Below are 16929 nucleotides of genomic sequence, written 5' to 3' on the forward strand. Positions count from 1 at the left end.
ACAATCGGATTCAGAGACACCATCATGGCTGCTATCGGCTCCTTGATATTCTGCACGGACTGCGGCAACCTCCTGCCCGCTTCCAAGGGAACTGCGAAGAACATCCTACACTGCGAATGCTGCGGCGCGGAAAATCCAGGTTCGTTGGTGATGCTCGTCGTACTAAATAGGAATATGGGTGCTGATCAGCAACAGATATCCCATCGCGATCGATTGTCACAAGAACAAAGGCGTCAGACTTCCCTTCGCCCCTTCGCCAAAAACTCTCTTCTGTTCAGACGATTGAGAGACACAAGATCGAGAGCAGCCGAGTAGACCCCAACATGGACTGCTCCGAGTGTGGGCGAAATGGAATCAGATATACCGAACTCCAGACGCGGGGTGCCGACGAAGGGTCAACAATCATGTACAATTGCGAATGTGGCCACAAGTACGTCAAGCTTCAAGCTTCAAGCTCCAAATCGACCACCTCGGAACTTCCCTTTTTTATTTTTACTTTTTTTGCTAACTGCTGCGCAGGTGGAACATGAACAATTGAATACACCTTCGAGTATTTACCGGAATCCGACCAACCTCTCTACCTGCCATGGTCTACCGTCACAGATCACCTTGTTGCCCGATTATTCCTTTTTCCCCTCCAAGAGAAAACGCCAAACGCTCGCACATGGATACCGTATCACGCTGTGCCCGCAACCTCTGGGATCAGGGCATACTCCGCCTCCCCGCCCTTCTCATACTCAGCCATGTCTAGTGCTACGATGACGCTCTCCCGAACCACCTGCTCCTTGTCATGCAAGAAGCCCTTCAGGATGTCCTCAACACCCTCTTCCTCGCCGAGGCTGCCTAGTGCCTCGGCGGCCTCGTGTCTGACCATGCTAGCCTCCTCCAGGTCGCCCAGCGCGGCTGCGAGGGCCGGGATCGAGGCGGGATGCGAGAGCTGGCCGAAGACGAAGGCGATCTCGTGGCGGAAGAGGGCCGAGGAGTCGGCGAAGCCATTGGCGAGGGCGAGGACGGCCGGTACGGCGGTCGGGAGGTCGGGCGGGGACGCGAGGTCGCGGAGGGCAAACATTGATCGGTACCGCAAGAAGAGGGGGAGTTTGGTGTCCATCAGGGTAGCACCCAGCTCCTCCACGGTTTTCTGTGTGTCGGGCATCGGGGGGGCAGGATCGACGGAAGCGAAATCACTGTTTTTTGTAATAGAGTTAGACAGATTCCCAACATAAGACCAGCATTGTAAAACACAACAGATCACCAACCTCTGCCTCAACTTCTCCCGCTTCCTCTCCTCCGAGTTCTCCCACTCGATCCGGTCAACCGCAATCTCGCACGTCTCCCGCACAACCACCTCCTCCCCCTCGGCGTCCCTGAACCGCCTCAGCAGCTCCAAGCTCCCCGCGTCCCCCAGCGCGGCCAGCGCCTCGGCCGCCTCGTGCCGGCACATGGGGTCCTCCTGCATGTCCTCGAGCACGCGCCGCAGGTGCGGCGCCGCCTCGGAGACCCTCCCCGTCTGCCCGAGGCAGTACGCTAGCTCGTGCTTGAGCAGCGCCGACGGCGACGTAAACGCCGCCGCGATCGCCTCCACCGCGGCCAGGGCGTCCGCCGCCGCCGACTGCGGCTGCTGCGCCAGGTGCTTGAGCGAGAAGAGCGCGCGGAACCGCACGGCGAGGGGCGTCGCCTCGGAGCAGAGCGATTTGCGGAGGCTCAGGATCGCGGGGTTTGCGGTCTCGGGCGCCGCTGGTGCGTCTGCTGAAGGAGTCATCGTTCGGGATTTGTGGTGTAAAAAAAAACGGCTGGTTGTAGAGCTCTCGGTGCGGTGGTGTCTGAGAGACCAACGAGGAAGTCAGCCTGCAACTGTTCGCTGGGCAGAAGAAACTCTCGGAAATAATTTCACACAGTTTCGGGGGTTTGGCGGGGAGCGGAGGCTTATCGGAGGGGCGATAACGGAGGGGTTGCAGGAACGCACGAGCCTACCCTACCCTTTCTCAACCATGCGTATAAGTGGCTGGCTATGCATAACGGGCACCTGAAGTTATTGATGCGCAACGACAAGATAAATGCTTGCTTCCATCATTCTCTCGATAGAAACCCGCGACTCTATGTAGTTGATTACTGTATGATCAGGTCATAGTACCTATCCAACGGTCAACCCGCTGGTCTCGCTCGTATCGTCTTTCGCTCTAAGCGCTGGGTACTATGTACTGTCTCAATTTGGTATCTCATGGATCAAATCAACAAAGGCACCACTTCTGCAGCATTTCTCCTCCTCAGAAAGCGTCAGGAGACTTTTCCATTACGGGTGTCGTCGGCCCCGTCGAGTGCGACATGCTGTACGGTGCCTGTTGATGTGTTGGTGAGCTTCCCAGGGCGGCGGCGTGTCACTCAATATTGCAAGCTTACCAGAACCTGTTTTGCGTTGCATATCCTCCATGCCAGCTTCTTCACGTTCCCGTCCGCCGGGACCACGGCCCGGGCGAACTCGATACCGAACATGTGGCGAATCGCATAGACGACCCTCTTGGCATATTTGCTGTCCCGCTCGACGTGGCTGCCGAACGGCTCGTCCACGGTATTGGGGGCGATCTCCGGGTCGCGATCGAGGCAGTTCTGTACGATGGGCAGGAGAGCCACCTCGACAGTCTTTTCAAAGAGGTCCTTGGAGTCGGCCTCGACATCCTCGGAGTCGAACCTCCCGACGGAAACCTCGAACGGCTGCGAGATGGCCATGACGTTGTGGTTTCCGTCATGGTGGTACCTGAATTCAAAGACGCCCTGCGTCCACCAGAGTTTATCCCCTTCGAATACCATCTCTCCCCTCACAAGGTCGACCTCGGACGACCTGTCCTTGCCCGCGGGTTGGTCCGAGACAAGGATTCCCTTCTCCCTACTAACCTCGTAGACTCCCTTGCAGGTTGGTGTCCAACGGCCGAGAGAAGAGACCTCGGTCGCTTCTCTCGACCGGTTGTCAGTCACCATGTATAACCCGACCCAGTCCTTCTTGCTATGATTTGCCGGTGCGGTCCACTTGACTCGTAGAGGGGCTCCATATTGGAACACCATCGTCTTCACCGCCTTTGGCACCCGCGCAGTCAGGCTCTCCTTCCCGGTTGCCCTCTCGCTCTCAGCACCATCCAAGTGTGTCCCTTCGACTGACAATGAATAATGCTTGGGGTCATATCCGGCAAGGTCCGGGGCGATCCGTGCGAGGGTGAGACGCGCGGGGTACTTGTTGAAGAGGTCAGTTGTGTCTCTCACAATCGACGATGACTCGGCAACCAGTTTAGACCGAGCGACTTCCAGGAACTCGTCCACGAAGTGCTTTGTCTCGTCGAGCACCTTATCGACGCTCATTTGCAATTTCTTGGCTGGCGGGGGCAGTGAACGTTTGATGAACTTGGTGAGGCCGGCCTCGTCGCGGAGATTGCGGCCGTAGATCTTCTGCATATGTGGTTTCTCAACGTATGAGATAAACCCGATGGTGAGCAAGTGACCGACCAGTGCCAGAAGGAAGATGGATCTGCTCCACGTCATCAACGCGGCGCCCCATAGGCCACCCGTGCCGAGGACGCGTTCCGGGTCGTTGACGAAGCGGTAGATGGACTTGTAAGTCAATCTCCCGGTGCTATCGAAGAAGAAGTCCCCGTAGAACCAACCGAACTCTCCGAGGGATTCGTAGATGCTCGTAGCCGTCCAAATCTGGAGAGCAATCAGGCTGATACCGACCACGTGCTTCAGGAGTACCCATCCGTAGTCCCAGTCGTCCGGGAAAGAGTACATCTTCCAGCATGCGGCCATGAACGAGGCGTGGCAGAGAGCCATGCTCAGATGGTACATACCTTTCCACTGACGCCATGCCTCACTAGCGCTCTCTCCGAACTTGAGGAAGTGTCTCGTGAACGTCTTGTCTTGCGACTGACGTGTTAGGACGACCCCCAGGCCAATCGAGTACCATAGCCGCCATAACAGGGCATGTACCACGAAAAGTGCCTGGTAAAGAGGAGTACGAGGGGTGACAATCGTAAGTGTTATGAGGTACCCAAGGAGCAGGAGGAGGGCGTAGTCTGTTGTACGGAAGAGGTCAAAGTTGGCCACGCCTAGGAGCTTGTGAACGGGGTCTGTAGCAGGTGTAGATCCCTCGCCAAGCTGGTCTTGCACCTGGCTGCTGAGGTCGGAGATGCCCGAGTTTGCTCGCATCCGAGGCGGCGGCGGGTTGTACGTCTTCTCGATGTGAGGGTTCTCGACGACCGCTAGGAAAGCAAACTGGGCCAGATGGGCGACGATGGAGATGAAGAGCACATCGTAGCTGGCCGCCATCATGGATATACCGTAGTAGCCAGCATAGCCGATGGAATACATTGGATGGGGAGCCATCTCGAAGACGCCGTCGAAGGTCAACTCCTGGTCGATGAGGTAGAAGAAGTCTCCCCAGTACCAGGCGTAGTCTTTGACGACGCGATGGGCGTCCAGCTTGACCCAGAGGTTGAAGCCAACGAGAGAGATGCCGACGGCCCAGCGGGCAATAGTCATGGCAAATGCCTCGCCGGCTGGCTTGTGGCCGCAGACGATGGCGAAGAGGCAGTATGATACAAAGTCACACATCAAGATCAAGTCCACCACCCGGCGGAAGACAAGCCAGGTGTTATACTCAATTGGCGCCTCCTCAAACTTGTAGTCGGCGGGGATCTTGGCCTCAAGCTCACGCTTGAGCACGCCGTACAGCCAAGGCCTGGGATTATCCCCAGTCGAGGGGTTCTCGAACAGCTTCCACTTCTTGGCCCATGTCACCAACAACAAGTGATTCGACTGGATATTCAGGAGATAGCCTATGCCGACATTGTAGGCGGCCCTCCAAGAGATGAAGATCACGGCAAACACCGGGCGCTTGAGGTTCGCAGGGAGTAGATAGGCGGCTAGGATATGGAGAGCAAGTATGGCGAGCACGATGACGTCGGAAAGATTCTTTGGCTGGCGAGGGTCGAGTAATTGAGAGACCATGTCATGGGTCGTCGGGACGATGAAGACTACAATTTGGGGAGATACGTGTTAGCTCTCTTTACGGCCACGTGCTTGCCCTTCAAGGGGGATCCATACCTTCTCCATCCGGGGTTCGCCCGTAAGTCTTCTTCACCTTGGAGCTTGCACCGAGCTCTGGGGCAGCCTGGGAGGTGCCAGTTGAGGCATCCTCCGAGGGGGAGGACAAGTGCCGCCTTTGGCGGACCTTGTCCCCGGAATCTGAAGGGGGTACTGCTGAAGTGCTCATTCTTGATGTTGAACCAAGTTGAGAGAGATTCAATTAATTGGCCAGGAGAGACTATTCTATGGGCAAGCCATGAGAAGGGCCGAGTTTCGAATGATCAAGCTACAAGTGTACGGAGTACTGAAAGTGCTTCGTTCAGGCACAGAGGAATGGGTAGAAGCTCTCTAGTGTGGAGAGACGTCACAGTTCCTGGACTTTTGGGGTTTTTGTGCTTCTTCAGCAATGTCTGGACCGGGGTGGGGGCCCAATTCCCGCAGTTGTGCTGTCACATGGAAGAGTTTAATTCGATATTTCTGTGTTATTCTGGAGCTTGGGCGGGGGTTCAACAAAATGGCCGTTTAGCGCGGTCGTGGAGGGAGCGGCGAACAAATGACGAACTTGCATTTCAACAAGAGTCGAGGACCCCCACAGTGGGCTTCAGCCTCCAGAAGATCTGTTGACAGGGTTACGGAGAATACCTCTCCAAAGAGGGTGTCATCAGCCGTGTTTCTGTCCAATTGCTGCCACGACATCCCGCGTTTTATCAAGGAAATGTCATGTGTGGTTTAGAGTTGCGCCACACATCCATTTTAGCCTGTTAGCTTGAGTGTCGGCAATGGTGCGCACCAGGCAAGTGACCCGACGCTTTGGATTGTGTGCTGTTCCTGTCACCCTCTGGATGGCTTGCATGGTGAGAGGTGCCACAGCCTCGGATCGGATCGGAAGAGCCAGATCTTCAAGATGGACCTCGTGTTGGTGCCTGGGTGCCTGGCTATATGAATAAGGCACGGTTACTGAGGTGATTCCTGGATGTTTAATTCGTTCATGGACATCGACGTGTCTCGCGTTTGATTGGACTTTATGCTCCCCGCGTCAAACGAGTGAGAATGGAGCCAGAAAAGAAGGCTGATCTCCGCTCGATGCTTCTCGAGGATCCCACCTTCCAAGGATGCCCTGTCGTTTCGCATGAATTTCGGCATGGTAGATCGTGTCATTAGTCCTCCGTCCACTGTCCCTCAAGGGTGGTGGAAGGATGTCAGTGTATTCCGCCGGTAGGGTAATAATAACTTGAATCGTTGATATAAGTACGGGCATGGTCGCTACCCCTTGCCCTTGCTCTTCCTTTTCTCGTCATGCGGTTTCTGCCTCCTCGCCCATCACACATCGCCGAGGCTTTTGGGTCGACAATATCCTTGCCTCTTTCTCTCCATCGGGACCTCTACAAGAGAAGACTCTTTTAAGAGCACGAACGAAAACGACCCCACCGGTCCTCAGCCCAACCTACATGTCCTTCTGGAAGATGTCCCGTGAGACCGCCAAGGAACCGGAGGTCGCGGAGAAACCCCTTCCAGACCCGAGCGGCCAGCAGCAGCAGCAGCAGCGACCGGGCACCTCTGGCACGGAGACGCTCCTGACGACGAACCGGCGGCGCGCCTCGGAGAGGTACCAGCAGGCGGCGCGGGCCGAGCGCACCTACAAGGCGCGGAAGCGGTCGGCGGCGGCGCGGGCCTCCTTCGCTGAGGCCCGGACGCACTTCCGGGAGGCGGCGCGGCACCTGCGACTCGCCTTGCGCATGACCCTCTCCGTCGTCAGGAACACCCCCTACCTCCTCAGCGACAAGGGCGAGAGGATGCGCGCCAGGGCCGAGGAGGCCAGGCGGAGGAAGGCCGTGGAGAAGAGGAAGAAGCTCGAGGAGGCCCTCGCTAGGGAGAAGAGCGTTGGCGACGGCGAGGCTGGGGACGACGCCGATAGGCCTGTTGATCCGGCTGCTTGAACCTACAGAGATCCCACGCCACCTTTTCCTCTTCCCCTGGAGGGGGCCCCCTCAGGGAACCCTCAAGGGTGGAATATGCCTTGATATGTCCCGTATCCTGCCCCCTTTCGATCCAGCTTCGATGCTATTTCCTATGTCTTCCCACTCCTCCTCACAAGCATTCATTCGTTGTATGATCTCTGCGAATGATCCTAGCGCAACACAGTATCAGTCCACTCACTAATCCTTTCTCTTTCTCTTTGTAATTTGTTATTCAAACATGTCGTTCGGATTGCATTCTAGCCTCTAAAGTTTAGCAGTTGCATTGGGTCAGGAAAAAGGGTGGAGCATCGGGTTGGCCTCTAATTCGGCCTTTCCCCCTCTCTCGTGTCTGACTGGGTTCTGTTGGAACGGGGAGGAAGGTGTCCTGCAAAGATACCCACTGGAAGAGTTGTGGGCTTGCAAAGGAGGCACTATACAGCAAGATAGTAATCCAGAATAAGACGAGCTGCCACGAGCATGTACTTGGAAAAAGCCAACTTCCACTTGCCGGGAAGAGCACCAGCTGTCCCTTGAACAGCACGGTAATCGTCGAGATAGTGGTCACCATGGTCACCATGATGACAGCAGTTGCAAAACGAAAAACCGTGGCCTTTTCCATTCTACCCTTTTGCCATCCCCATCCATCCTATGATCAATCTCCCTACGATGGAAAGTACATTCATGCCACAAAGCGTCAAGCCCTTTTCCTGGCGGAGACCTACGCAGCCTTCTTCGCGAACTCGACTCTGAGGATGAGATGCTTGAAGCCCCAGCCGTCCATCTTGTCACACGCCTTGACGGCATCGTCCCGGTCGGCGAAACTGATGAACGCGAAGCCCTTTGCAAGACCAGTATCCCTGTCCTTCGCAAGGAACACCCGAGTGACGCGGCCGAAGCGCTCGAACATATCGCGCAGCTCCGATTCCTCTGCCATTTCCGAGACCTGTTCGGCAAGAAATTAGCAAACATTTATTTTTCCATTTTGCCAACAGGATGCCAGCTGCCCACGCAGAAAATGACAATGAGATAGGGATGAGTGGGAGAAAATAAGCACTCACATTCGTAACCCGCAGTGTCGCCAAATCGTCCCGCTCGCCATACTTGCCACCCATCCTCTCGCCCGCGCCGGCGCGGTCGCCCCTGAGCGCAGGCGGGACGTAGCTGCCCTTCTTCCCGGCACCGGCGGTGCCCACGGCGGCCGCAGCAGCGGAGGCCTCGTCGCCGACGTCGCCGGCGGCGGAGCCGGGCCCGCCGGTGGTCTCGCCGATCGGGGTCATGGTGTCCTTGTAGGGGCAGCGGGTGGTGAAGTGCTCGCCGTTGCAGATGCGGCACTTGACCTTCTTGTCCTTGAGCTTGTCCTTCATGGCGAGGGCGTTGGGGTCCTTGGACTCGTCCTTTGCGTCCTTGCGCCACGTCGTCGACGGCTTGAAGATGATGTTCTCGCCCACCGACGTCGTGTCGCCCGCGGGTCCGGCCCCGTCCTTGGCCGACTCGCCGAACTTGCTCCACGTCTTGCGCTCCGCCACCCGCGGGTTCACCACCTCGCGGTGCTTGATCAGCCGGATCCGCCGCGTCGTCTTGACCTTCTGGCCATTGTCGTCGATGTGGTACTCGATCATCGTCGTGCTGCCGTCCTTGTTGGTGATCTTCTGCGGTGGCGGCAGGTCGGCGGCGACCTCGTCGACCTCCTCATCGTCGGCCCAGTCATGCCTGGAGGGCGGGTTGCCATCTTGGTTAGGAGGGATGCCACGAAGTTGACGCGAAAAGTGGGCGTATGCCCCGGGGGTTGTAAAGTAGAGAGAGGTGAGTAAGTTGGGGCGAGGAGACTCACTTTGCTTGGTTCGACATCTTGCGGAGACAGTCTTGTAGAGAATATTCTTCCTTTCTGACGGCACACTGCCTTTTCTCTTTCAATTCCTGTACCGGTCTTTAGCTGTGATGTCGCTTGATGGCGCTTGGTGGGGTCGATAATAGGTAGGTAGTGATTTTTAGATTTCTTTGATTTTTCAAACCGGCAAAGGCAAGTGTGTGGGGCAAGGAGGCTGTACCTACTATACGCATATACCTACCTATTTCCACTTATCGCCCCAAACTGCCTGGCAAGTACCGTAAACCGCCTTTTTTCATGGAATATTGAGGCTTGTGGGCTTGGAGCAAAGTGCATATGGTAATTAAATAGTAGTCGGATGTATGATGGGTTACTTTATATTTTCCATTCATTTGGTATTGGAGCTTGAGAGGCCAGGCTGAGGGCAACTTGTACTCTCTCGACCGAATCCAGGTGCGACTACGGGGCACGAGTAATACAGTGCAGGTGGGAAGTAGATGACTCTGTTCTTCAACCTGTCTACTGCTCCAAGAACAGCAAACTATCCTCTAAGCATTACGAAGCTGATCTCCTAGCCAGCCTGCCTGCCAGATCATTCGTAAGGTCTATATAATACAAGTGGGAAAAGAGCAGAAGGGGAAATATCGTGCGCACATCATGCCCCTCGTTTGGTATCCGATATATCCCTCTAGTCAATCATCGCTGCAACCTCCCTCGTCTCGCTGCGAAGCGATGGCATCTAGTCATCATCAAGAAACGCCATCGCCATAGTCATGCAGAAACCCCAACGTCGCCCGCGGAGCACAAAGGAAAAGGAACCGAGCCCCTGGGGCCACGGCAACATAATACAACTGGTACAGCTTTTGGTCATACACTTCGTGAGGGTGAGAGTCGTGTCATAATCTCCACTCGAGCGAAAGGCAGCTCTCAGGAGACCTTGCGTGGAATAGGCGGTAGGGCACATGTTGGTGGAGGAGCTGGCGGAGGGCCCTCTACCAGCTGGGACATGCTGCGCCGGTTTGGGAGATCCCGGGAAAACGAGTCGATCCTGAGATGTTGGTTCGATGTTGAGATTCTGGGGGCCATGGACCGAGGCCTAAAGTTGGGACTGATGGGCCCGCTCAACAAGTCTTGGGAATCGACCGAGGTCACCGTCAGATCTGACTCGGCCATTGAGTAACGAGGGAAGGCGTCGGAGATAGGAGAGTTCAGGCTCATGTGCTTTTGGTGCCTGGAAATTTTTGCTGAAGTCGGAGGCGGGGATCGGCTACGCGTGTAGCTGTCCATGGCCGATTTGGACCGAGGAATTTCGGCCGACGCTCGAGTGGCCGAAGCCGAGGGTGCTGATGACATCGGGGTCTTTTCCGGCAGGACTAAGATTCGGGTCTCCGCTCTCTGCCCGGGTTCCATATCCGAAGGTCTGATAGTAGTCATAGAAGCATGTTTTCGAGGACTGCCGTGTACTGTAACTTGAATCCTGTTCTCCCCTTGCGATAATGGGCTGGGGGACCGCGAAGGTAAGTCCGAGCTGCCGAGCTGGCCATCGTGGCTGCTTTCCTGTGCCCAAGTCGAGAACATCGATGGGGTATCTGGCGCTCGCATTTCCTCCTGCCGAATAATGCGTCTGTTACGGGACTCCGGCGACGCTGTCGGTGACGGCTGGTCCTCGACGAGCGATAGTGGTCGTGGATTGATCGATAGTGCTGAGCAGGGCGGTCGGCGGAATGGCTTCGCCGGCGGCGCACGCAACTGAAAGAGCGGAGACGCTGGTGAGGCGTGGTCCTGGGGCGAAGGCTTAATTAACGAGTACCGCTTCCCCGCGGAGTGAGGAACGCTAAAATTAGGAATAGTCGTCTGAGCTGGCGGGCTGTAGGTCACGGGGGTTTCTGGTTGCCACGAGTTGGCGTAGGTAGAATGCGGCCGATTCCCTCCCAATCCAAGCCGCATATCGAACATATGATTCATTGCCTGCATCGACTGCCTGCGGTCATTGATCACCGAGGCATTAGGCCGTGGGAGGACCCGGAGCTGAGCTTCGGCGGGGGGTGGAATATCCCTTAACGTCAACTCCTCAGGTTGGCTCGCGAAGCTGTCGCGGGTAGGGGAGCAGGCCGGGGAGGAACCAGCAGATGTAACCATCGTCCGCTGTCCTGACGAGATGAACGAGAGGCGGTTCGTGCTGTCCCTCAGACCATCGAGCTGTCGGCCATCTTGCGAGATCCCGCTGGTTGTGGATGTCTCGTCAAACGACTGTTCGCGAGCTGCATCCATATCAGAACCGTCTATATGAATATCCGGGCTGGTCATTGAGGCCGGGGGATCCCAGGGCAAGTGAGATATGCTTCGCGAGAACCGATCGGGGTCCTTGACCACTAGCGTCCTTTGGCTAGTCTGGACTCGCAACTGCAGGACCATATCGTCAACTTTTGGTTTGCCCGTCTCGGACAGATTCTTCTTTCCTCCTAGTGCCTCGATTTCGCGTCTTAGGGTGGCGATCCAACTATCCATATCATCGGCACTCTCAAACACCATCAAGAAGTTGGAGGCGTGCCTCCTCTCAGCGCCCCGGAATGGAAGTCGGGAGAACAAAGACGTCGACTGCCCAGACGCGGCACCGTCTGCCTCGGCGATAGAAGACACCTGTAGGACCCAATGCCGCCCCGGAATCACGTCGCTAGCAAATGCCGCCGAGTCTTTTCCGAGTTGCAGCACCTTCTCGGGAAGCCGATCAAATGACCCCTCTCCGCAATACTGGAGGAGATATCCAGACGTAACAAGCACGTAGATCTTGGTGGTCCAGTCGGCTTTGAGCGAGGAGGCCGAAGTGTTGCGCCGGTGCTTCTTCTTCGACCTGTCGGACTTCTCGGCTGCGGACTCCTCGATGGTCTCCAAGTTCAGTGAGCTCTGGTTGAGACCCTCTCTCAGGGACACGCTACCCTTCTGGCTGTGGAGTTTAAGAAGGGCCTCAGCTGTGAGGGTGCGGGCTGGTAGACGGGCATGCTTGATGGCCTGGGGGTATGACTGGAACAATGGCGGCGGGTCCCATGTGGCCAAAGAACCTCGGGTCGGCCTGGGTAATGGCTGCGGTCTGACTGTGCTAGTTGGCTTCTTGGGCTTCACGTTCACGTTCGCCAGCGGAGACTTCGCTGCCGGTTCTGAGAGCTGGGGAATAGACGAAAGCGCGGATTCTGACCGCTGGCCATTGAGCCCATAGGGCCAGTTGCCGATTCCAGCCAACGACGCCCGAATTCCACCGGACCTCGGCGGCGGCTCCTTTAGCTCAACAGGTTCCGGATCCTTGACGGGCTTATGCCGACCGAACAGGCCGCTCAAGGCCAACCTAGAACGCCGCCGGTGCAATCTCTCCGTCTGCGCGCGCAGCGGGACCTTGCTTTCTTCCCCAGCTATAAGGTCCAGATCGGGTGGCCGTGCCCGTCGTGAGTGGGCGGCTTGCTGCTGCTGCTGCAAGGCCTCGAATACGCCGCTGTTTGTGGCTGTAGCTGGTGTGTCCAGCATCGCGGAGGGTATATCGAAAGGAGGCCTGGTGATGCTTGGTGCTGGCTCTGGTGCTGACGCTGCTTGCTCCGGTAAAAGCAAGAAACGGGCCGTGTTGTTGTTGTTGTTTATGAGCGTCGATATAGCAAGGAATGACGCACGTGTTCGGGGTCACCTAGACAATGCATGCTCCGGAATTCAAAACAATTGCTGGGTAAATACGTCGGCCGAAAATATGTGCAAGGCCAATGGGGCATGTAGAGCGATTGACGACTGGAAAGGCACGACGAAGAAGTGAGCAGGTTAGATGGTGGGCGCAAATCCTAAGCCAGTCTGTGTCGCAGGGTGGGACTCCGTGGGCTCTTAACGAGTGAGCATCTGAAGGGATGGAAGACGAGCTGGCGGAGTTCGGTATACACAGTATACGGGGATTATAGGTAAGTCAGGAAAAACAAGGGAGGGAATTGTAATAAGCAGATGGAGCGACTGAACCGGACTTTCCTTGCCCTAACTACTTTGGCCGGAGGGGAGAGAGTGGGGACTAACACGTCCGTCGCGGGCGCGAGGAGAGGTCTCGGGATGGTGATATATAATGGACGGAGGATCAAGGCGAGGGCGAGAACGAGGGGCACGAACCAGCAGAGTTGCAGGACATTGTAGGTTATTAACTGGCCCTGAGCCCTACTACATCCACCACTCTAATCACAGCCGTGCGCTAGCTCCTGCCTCTTGCGACTCGAGAGGGCCAAAACCTGGGGCGTGCCGGCCGCGTTGTTCAAAGCGCGAACGGCGTTGCGCCCCCATGCAAACAAGCGATGTGGTCTAACTGCCTAACAAGGGGGTCAAGCGCCTTGTCAATGTCAGGGTGGTGGGTGGTCTGGGAGTTGTGACATCTCGGTATTTCCCCAGCGGTGAACTTCGCGCCGCCCTCCCATTGGCCTTTGCTGACCCCACCATCCTGCTTCCGAGAGGCCAGTGCCTCGACAGGGCAGTTGCAAAACCTGCGAAAGTACATACCTAGTACGGACAGGCCGCCGTACACACATTTTCCCAATTTTAATCAATTCCAAGCTCTGATGACGCAGGCGGCAGCATCACGGGTTACTGCACCCACTATGAATCCTCATGTGTTGTTGTTGACCTGGTCAAGGCAGGTAAGCGGCGAGCCAGCCCCTCTCTAACTGAGTGAAATGTTTGCTTTACGTTCAGAATTGATTGCCCAGCTTCCCACACAAAAAGATAAACTATTGCTGGGCAAAGGGAGGAATGCTACACACTATAACTAGCGCCACCGTGTTTTCGGGATATCAGGCAAAAAACAAGACGCGCTAAGGGGGTTCCAGGGATCGGGTCGAATCCGGTGACAACGTCCGGAATTACCATAGTAGTGTGTTGTTGGAATCCATCGCGAAGTCGCGAATCCCTGTGGCTAACCGACAGTCAAGACAAGGTACTTGCTTGTACATGACATGCTGGTACTCTACGGACGTAGTGTACGGAATACAGACAGGCACATTTTAGACATGTAACTGCCTGCACAGTACCTAATGCGTATGCGTACATGTCGCCAGGGGCTTCAACCTCTTGGCTGCAGCCTCAAAACGTAACCCCCCACCGGGCCTGGACCTCCTCTTCTAACAGCGATCTTTGCGATCGACTCTCTTTGCCCAGTTGACAGCGATACGTGCAAGATCTATGCGCAAAGATGCATGGGATCCAATGCAGATGTGATAGAAATCCTTCCTAGCGAGGGGCACATGATTCCCGTCATCAAGTGTCAGAAGTACGTACCCAATTAATTTCCCGTCCTGGAATGGTAATCGCACAAGTCGATCAGGCCCAGCCAATTTGCCGTCTCAAAACAGCCACGGCTGGTGATCGACGAAACATTTGTTACAGTCAACAGAACAACTTCCCGCTCGGTTGGAGTCGCCCAGTGAATCCAACCCATCTGCCTCCCTCCCTGAGACAAACTGGTCCCGTATTGGGAATCAAATGTCTCGGGCCACTGCGTCTTCTCTGTGCGCCCTCGTGGCCCCCCAGTTCAGTCAACAAATCCAGAAGGTCCATATCCTAGTGTACGTACTAGGTATGTACGGATCCGCAGAGGGCCGATTTTTGTGCATGGAGTTAGAGACGTAGAACACAGCCCCTTTCGCCCAGCACGCGGTGGCTTGCCGGGGGGTTGATGGGGGTTTGTTAGCCGAAACTGCAGAGGCTCTGTCGTACGAGATAATAAGACTCGTACAACCCATAATTTCTTGATCTCCAGTACAAATCGTGTCAAGGCCAGGTCACGGAGATATGATATCAGACGCAATCGGCCTATAAGGCTTCGTATCGGCGACTCCCCGGATCCTATTCATTAAATATTCAGCTCGGGAGCGGCTCAAAGTTTGCTTAATCCTGGACATGCCACGGGACTCATGTAGTCGAAGTCAAAGCCGAGACCCATTGGTTAAGGGCCTCTACAAGGTCGCAAAGCTGATATTCCGTACGTGCTCCTCAATGCCACCAAGATGGGACAGTAATGCTCTGATGTGTGGCCCATGAAATTGCATATTTCCGACCGCCTGTGACTCCGGCCGAATGGTCTTGACTGAGACGACTTGCCGCCCCCGTTTCCTTTGCTGTTGTACAATACATCCTTTAAACGCCTCATTACGAAGTATGCTATTCGTGATCGCTCCGCCATTGCACTCCGGCGCTTTCGTATGCAAAACGCCTGTATTAGAAATCCATTCCCAGGACATAATCGTAAAGCCAGCCGAGATCTGATCAGTCCTACTCCTCCTTCGGGGCATCGGCAACAGTTGGCAGAGGGGTCGATGTCGATGTCGCTGGAGTCAGCCTGGTCGAGTCGTCTTCAGACACAGAGGTGGACCGATTCAAGTTGGATGAATGAGGGGGTTCGTGGGTGATCGAGGAGCCTCCTCCATTCCCAGTCAACTCCGATAATTGTCTCTCTGGGGCATCGATTAGTAAACCGACATATTTGTTGGAATGTGCAAGGCGGAACCTACCCAGGTCACGAATTCTGTGACGGAGCATCTGGTTCTCCCGGATCAACATTTGTGTCTCGGCTTGGTAGAAGGCATTCTCATCCCGACCACCAAGAAGCCATTGGTCCCCACTCTCGCCACCTATTGAGGTAGATCGCAGCATGGGGGATGCACCCCGGCTCGGGGTCCTTGAGCGGCGCTGGATATCGGCTCGCGCCATGTCGAACGAGCTTCGAGGATGCGGGAAGCCGGGGGACCGAGGTAGCGAGCCAGAGGCCGACGTCAGGCCGGGGTGGGCCGACTGCGGAGCAGACGCGGTCTGTAGTGACCCGAACCCGTCCGTTGGTTCGTCGCCAACAGCCGACTGGCCCTGCTGCTGCTGCTGCTGCTGCTGTTGTTGCTGCCGTTGGACCTGAACTTGTAGTCGCCGGATTTCCTGCAGCAGGCGGTTCACCTGGAATTCCTGCTCATTTTCCAGTTCCTGGTGTAGCTCTCCGAGGCTCGGTGCCCTGTCGCGGTGTGGGGGGCCAGTCAAGCTCAAGCGCGGAGAGCTGGCAAGAGGCCGGGGGCTTGATGTCCTTGACCCGGTCGGGGTAAGGTGCGCATCGGATGCCACCATCTCTCCGGGGGCCGGAACGCCGGGATCCGCAATCTGGAGGGTCGTGAGGATTTGAGATCGGCGGCGGTCGGCACTCGGAGACTGCCGGCTTCTGGATAGAGAGCTGCTGGAGGATCCTGTTCCAAAGTTAGCAGGGCGTAGGTGCGCAAACGGGGGGTTTTTGTACGTGGTCGCATACTCCTCACAGGCTCACCGCGTTGCAGGCCAGCATTGAGGGTTGCAGCAGCCTGTAATGAGGTAGAGGTGGAACGGGGTGAAGGTGAGGGGTCGCCGTCGCCGTTCTGGGACGAGGGCGGGGCATCAATGTTGATGTGAGCCATGGGACGAGTGTTTGTCAATCTTGAGGACCCAGAACCAGTATTCAAATTGGATAGAGAGTTGATGTCGGGGGCCATGAGAAACAGTCGAAGGGTACCTAGGTAAATAAAGGTGAGCCCGGTCGAGGCAGGTGGCGACACCGGATGTTGCCAAGTGTGGACGGGCTGCTTGTCGGGCAGCGGTCGGAGGGGCGTCACAGCCGCTGTTAATGAGGTAATGCAGGGAAGGCGAGGGCCAACTAGAGGGTGGGGATATCACTGTGGGATGATCAAATAAGGGTCCAAGGAAATGCTCAACGCGATGGGCCAGACCCAACCACCAACACAGACTATCAGTATTGATCAGCCCGTCTAAGTGGGCAAGGTGACGAAGTTGACGGTGCCGCCCTCGATGTCTGTTAGTGCGGTACGTGTAACCGGACAATCTCTTTTCATTCGTTCAAGTGACCAAAGGTACCCTGTCAAAAGGTCACGAGCTAACGAGACAATATACACTGTCATGGGCCGATCGCGAAAACGACGGGCGGGTCAGACCGTCGAGTGACAGCTGATGTCAAGAATCAGGCCAGCTGTAGTTCCATTGCGAACCTTCTCGCCTCTTAATATGGAGCTTCTAGCCAAGGATTCCGGGTCAGACGAC

At 56.1% G+C, this 16929-nt stretch overlaps 8 protein-coding genes across 8 annotated transcripts; 2 read left to right on the plus strand and 6 right to left on the minus strand.

Moving 5' to 3' along the window:
* Window positions 1–24: 24 nt before the first annotated feature.
* QBC33DRAFT_559537 (uncharacterized protein) lies at window positions 25–538 on the plus strand (the record flags this gene model as incomplete). Its single annotated transcript, XM_060429980.1, has 3 exons — window positions 25–139; window positions 196–430; window positions 520–538. 3 exons carry the CDS (start codon window positions 25–27, stop codon window positions 536–538), a joined length of 369 nt encoding a protein of 122 aa, XP_060283023.1.
* Window positions 539–676: 138 nt separating this feature from the next.
* On the minus strand, window positions 677–1759 carry QBC33DRAFT_452182 (armadillo-type protein; the record flags this gene model as incomplete). Its single annotated transcript, XM_060424638.1, has 2 exons — window positions 677–1184; window positions 1257–1759. The coding sequence occupies 2 exons, from the start codon at window positions 1757–1759 to the stop codon at window positions 677–679; spliced, it is 1011 nt and encodes a 336-aa protein (XP_060283024.1).
* A 620-nt stretch (window positions 1760–2379) lies between these two features.
* Window positions 2380–5257, minus strand: QBC33DRAFT_578626 (phosphatidylethanolamine N-methyltransferase; the record flags this gene model as incomplete). Its single annotated transcript, XM_060431079.1, has 2 exons — window positions 2380–5018; window positions 5089–5257. The coding sequence occupies 2 exons, from the start codon at window positions 5255–5257 to the stop codon at window positions 2380–2382; spliced, it is 2808 nt and encodes a 935-aa protein (XP_060283025.1).
* Window positions 5258–6533: 1276 nt separating this feature from the next.
* On the plus strand, window positions 6534–7007 carry QBC33DRAFT_559540 (uncharacterized protein; the record flags this gene model as incomplete). The annotated part of the gene is made up of 1 exon (XM_060429981.1): window positions 6534–7007. One exon carries the CDS (start codon window positions 6534–6536, stop codon window positions 7005–7007), a length of 474 nt encoding a protein of 157 aa, XP_060283026.1.
* Window positions 7008–7153: 146 nt separating this feature from the next.
* On the minus strand, window positions 7154–7730 carry QBC33DRAFT_90151 (uncharacterized protein). The gene has a single exon (XM_060433166.1). It carries the CDS (start codon window positions 7645–7647, stop codon window positions 7300–7302), a length of 348 nt encoding a protein of 115 aa, XP_060283027.1. The 5' UTR covers window positions 7648–7730; the 3' UTR covers window positions 7154–7299.
* Window positions 7271–9001, minus strand: QBC33DRAFT_540311 (eukaryotic translation initiation factor 3 subunit-like protein). The gene is made up of 3 exons (XM_060428052.1): window positions 8860–9001; window positions 8087–8738; window positions 7271–7971 (listed from the first exon to the last, which is right to left on the minus strand). Exons 1-3 carry the CDS (start codon window positions 8874–8876, stop codon window positions 7747–7749), a joined length of 894 nt encoding a protein of 297 aa, XP_060283028.1. The 5' UTR covers window positions 8877–9001; the 3' UTR covers window positions 7271–7746.
* A 782-nt stretch (window positions 9002–9783) lies between these two features.
* QBC33DRAFT_611488 (uncharacterized protein) lies at window positions 9784–12539 on the minus strand (the record flags this gene model as incomplete). Its single annotated transcript, XM_060432450.1, has 3 exons — window positions 9784–10723; window positions 10754–12315; window positions 12513–12539. The coding sequence occupies 3 exons, from the start codon at window positions 12537–12539 to the stop codon at window positions 9784–9786; spliced, it is 2529 nt and encodes an 842-aa protein (XP_060283029.1).
* Window positions 12540–15135: 2596 nt separating this feature from the next.
* On the minus strand, window positions 15136–16292 carry QBC33DRAFT_578629 (uncharacterized protein; the record flags this gene model as incomplete). Its single annotated transcript, XM_060431080.1, has 3 exons — window positions 15136–15317; window positions 15375–16088; window positions 16151–16292. 3 exons carry the CDS (start codon window positions 16290–16292, stop codon window positions 15136–15138), a joined length of 1038 nt encoding a protein of 345 aa, XP_060283030.1.
* Window positions 16293–16929: the final 637 nt, after the last annotated feature.

The sequence above is a fragment of the Phialemonium atrogriseum genome, assembly GCF_030411735.1.
Source record: "Phialemonium atrogriseum strain 8032-3 unplaced genomic scaffold QBC33scaffold_14, whole genome shotgun sequence".
NCBI lineage: Eukaryota > Fungi > Ascomycota > Sordariomycetes > Cephalothecales > Cephalothecaceae > Phialemonium > Phialemonium atrogriseum.